Source organism: Toxorhynchites rutilus, chromosome 1 (assembly GCF_029784135.1).
Source record: "Toxorhynchites rutilus septentrionalis strain SRP chromosome 1, ASM2978413v1, whole genome shotgun sequence".
NCBI classification, from domain to species: domain Eukaryota; kingdom Metazoa; phylum Arthropoda; class Insecta; order Diptera; family Culicidae; genus Toxorhynchites; species Toxorhynchites rutilus.
The window spans coordinates 59,997,357-60,001,124 of record NC_073744.1 but is presented as its reverse complement, the minus strand read 5'-3'; the positions used below and the strand labels follow the sequence as shown (position 1 = coordinate 60,001,124).

Genomic DNA, 3,768 nt, shown 5'->3' with positions numbered 1-3,768 from the left:
TTTGCTTGATTAGTTTTCGAGTTATGCAGAAATTTGTGTGGTTGTGGACGGTGACGGGGTCTTCCAAGCATTTATTCCAGGCAAGTATTCGTGTTGTTCGAGCCCTTCATCGCCTGATATTGTTCCAACTTGCAGTGTAACTCAATTTTCACCAGTCTCACCTCATCAATCACCTCTGGTTAATCAAACACTGGGACGCATCGAAAACAGTACTATGGAAGCCCTATTGCCCCCCGCCGTAGTCGAGTCTCTCCCGCCAGCATTCAACAGTCGTCCCGGCCCTACGTGTGGGAATGGTACTAGGGTCTTCCAGCTCGACATCAAAGGCAAGTACGATGGTCCTATGTACTCGATGACTCCTGATTTGCCCATCGCTTGCAGCCTCCTGTCACCTATCAGCAATCGTCCTGGTATGGCCACCACAAGTCATCAATTTCGTGGCCATCGAAGTTCTGGAGTATCCATCTACTACCAGAATGTAAGAGGATTGCGGACTAAGATTGAAGACTTTTTTACTTCCGTTACTGCTTCGCCATATGACGTACTCGTGTTAATTGAAACCTGGCTCGATGATGTTATACCTTCTAACATGCTGTTTAGCAGCGATTATTCTGTTTATCGTTCAGGCGGTGTCCTCATTGCTGTGAAGGATACCATCCCGTCCAGTCTAGTTCCGACTAACGTAGACAGCATTGAGCACGTATGGGTGTCGTTAAGCATGTCACAATGTAAGCTTGTCATTGGTGCCGTGTATATTCCTCCAGATAAGGCGTCGGATGTGCAGTTGTCTAATCTCCACATCGACTGTATGGAATCAGTAGTCTCACACTCCGGGCATGATTCGGTTGCTGTATTCGGTGACTACAACAGACCTGGGCTGCGATGGATTCGAAACGATAATTCTAGATGTTGCGTGGATCTGCTTGACGGCATGAGCTCCAATAACATGTGGCAGATGAACTGCCTGAAAAACCACTCCGGGAATACGCTTGATCTGTTATTTGTCAATGAGGAGATAACTAACTACTTGACTATTGATGAAATTGACAATCCTCTTGTTCCAACCGACATCCACCGTCCACCTTTCTCATGTACAAACGAAATTGACAAGCCTTTACTAGAGCTCAATGACCATGAATTTGACGTCGAAGCACTTAACTTCAAGAAAGCTGATTTCAACAGATTGGGCCAATATTTATCGTCAGTGGACTGGTTGCCAATGATCCAGTGTGTAAATCTGGATGATGCTGTCGAGAAGTTCACTCTCATACTTCAACGCGCTTTCATCTTATTCGTTCCACATCTACGTCCCCCGCAGAAACCACCTTGGTCAAACGCTGAGCTTCGACGTAAGAATAAACGCTGCAACGCTGCGCATAAGATTTACCGAAGAAATCGTACATCAACGAACAAAGCGTCGTTCCAATTCGCCAGCCGTCAATATAGAAGCCTAAACCGTCAACTCTATCGTGAACATGTGGTCTTTACGGAGCGAAATTTGAAACGCAATCCAAAAAGCTTCTGGAATGTTGTGAAATCTAAGCGCAAAGAGTCTACACTACCTTCGGTAATGTATTTGGATGAACGACTGGCTTGCAGCTCTTCGGATAAATGTAAGCTTTTTGCTGCCTTCTTCAGTTCGATGTTCAACCCCACCTCTGACAGTGTTGAAGCTGCTCTGGAACTAACTCCTGCTGGGAGCGCTGACGCTGATACACCTGAAGTATCATCAGAAGGGATACGAAAAGCGGTCGAGAAATTAAAAATTTCCTATCAGCCTGGACCTGATGGAATTGCAGCGTGTGTTCTGAAAAAAATGCTTCGAACATCTGGAGCAGCCACTCACTCATTTGTACAACTTGTCTCTGAGAACTGCAACCTTCACGACTCGATGGAAAGCATCGTTCATGTTTCCGGTGCATAAAAAAGGAAGCAAAAACGATGTCCGGTGTTATCGGGGCATCACATCGCTGAGTGCTTGCTCAAAGCTATTTGAAATAATTATGTCGGAACACATGTTTCGTCAGGTGAGACACTACATTTCCCCGAACCAACATGGATTTTTTCCTGGCAGAAGTGTCACTGCAAATTTGTGTGAATTCACATCCTTCTGTCTTAGCAAAATTGAAGAGGGCCGACAGATTGACGCCATTTACACCGACCTCAAAGCAGCATTCGACAAGGTTGACCATAGTATACTTCTGGCCAAATTAGCAAAACTTGGTTTCTCTGTAAGGCTCGTTAAATGGCTTCGCTCATATTTCCTCGCTAGAAAACTAGCAGTCAAAATTGGCTCTTGCACCTCAACCTGGTTTGAAAGCAGCTCCGGAGTTCCTCAAGGTAGCAATTTGGGACCGCTGCTATTCTCACTGTTCATCAACGATGCTATCGTGTATCTTGGAGCCGACTGTTGCCTGGTATATGCTGATGATCTAAAGCTGTACATTGACGTCAACAGCATTGAAGATTGTCGTAAACTCCAAAAACTTCTTGATAAATTCGCTGCATGGTGTCGCGTAAACAGGATGCAACTAAGCATACCAAAATGCTCTGTCATAAGCTTCTACCGCAAGATGAACCTCTTGTCGTTCGAATACACTGTCGGGACGAAGTGTTAAGTCGAGTTCAAACGATTAGAGATCTCGGTGTCTTCCTTGATCCAGCTCTGTCATTTCGGAACCACTACGAAGACATCATAGACAAGGCTCGTCATCAATTGGGAATTGTGAGCAAATTGAGCAGAGAATTCCGAGATCCTTACGCGCTGAGATCCTTGTATTCGTGCTTGGTTCGGCCGTTTCTAGAAACCGCTTCATTAATATGGGACCCTTATCGTAGCACTATGGCTGCTCGCATCGAATCAATTCAGGGAAGGTTCGTCAGATTCGCCCTACGTCTCCTGCCATGGAATGATCCGCTGAATTTGCCACCGTACGAACATCGATGTCAGTTGATAGGGTTGGAAACGCTGAAGCAAAGGCGGAAACGGGCTAAGGCAATATTCATCGCTCGACTTCTTGTCGCCGAAATTGATGCTCCAAACGTACTTGCGCAAATCGCCATCAATGTTCCTGGTTATACTCTCCGTCGCTCTGACTTCCTTCGCCTGCCGTTCAGACGTCGAGACTACTCCCTCCACGAACCAATACGTTCAATGATGGAATGCTTCAACGATGTTGCCCATTTGTTTGATTTTAATAGCACGATTAACGAATTTAAGAGTAAAGGGTGTGTCACATCAAATTGCATCACGGAAAAAACGCTGTAGAAATTTAATTTTTAGGAATTATATCTTCAGCTTTGGTTTTATAATCAGATAAGAGTGTATAGATCACGTTGGCCATGCTTCACTGTCAATTTTTCGTAAATTTGGAAAAATGTCGTCGAACGAAAAAGAGCGTCGTGAATTAATCTTGTACACTCTTTTCGAGAATCCGGAGTTGTCACATCGGGACATAGGTAAGATGCTGGGAATCGTCCAATCCACGGTCAGCAGAGTACTAAAACGATACTACGGGAACCTAACCATCGACCGGAAGGTGAAGAACGGCAAAAATGGATGCTCAGTCAGTGAAAAAGATCACAAGCGCGTAGTTAAGCAGTTTAGACGTGATCCGAGAAGTTCGGTCCGGGATGTCGCCAATAAGCTGAATTTGTCAAGTTCATTCGTCCAGCGGACCAAGCAGCGGGAGGGCCAGCGTACATACAAGGTTCAGAAGGCTCCTAACCGCGACGAAAGGCAAAACATGGTGGGGAAGACGCGAGCCC

General features: G+C 45.5%; 1 protein-coding gene across 1 annotated transcript; it reads left to right on the top strand.

Moving 5' to 3' along the window:
* Positions 1-214: 214 nt before the first annotated feature.
* LOC129781580 (uncharacterized) lies at positions 215-1,924 on the top strand. Its single transcript, XM_055789250.1, has one exon. The coding sequence runs from the start codon at positions 215-217 to the stop codon at positions 1,922-1,924; it is 1,710 nt and encodes a 569-aa protein (XP_055645225.1).
* The last annotated feature ends 1,844 nt before the right edge of the window (positions 1,925-3,768 follow it).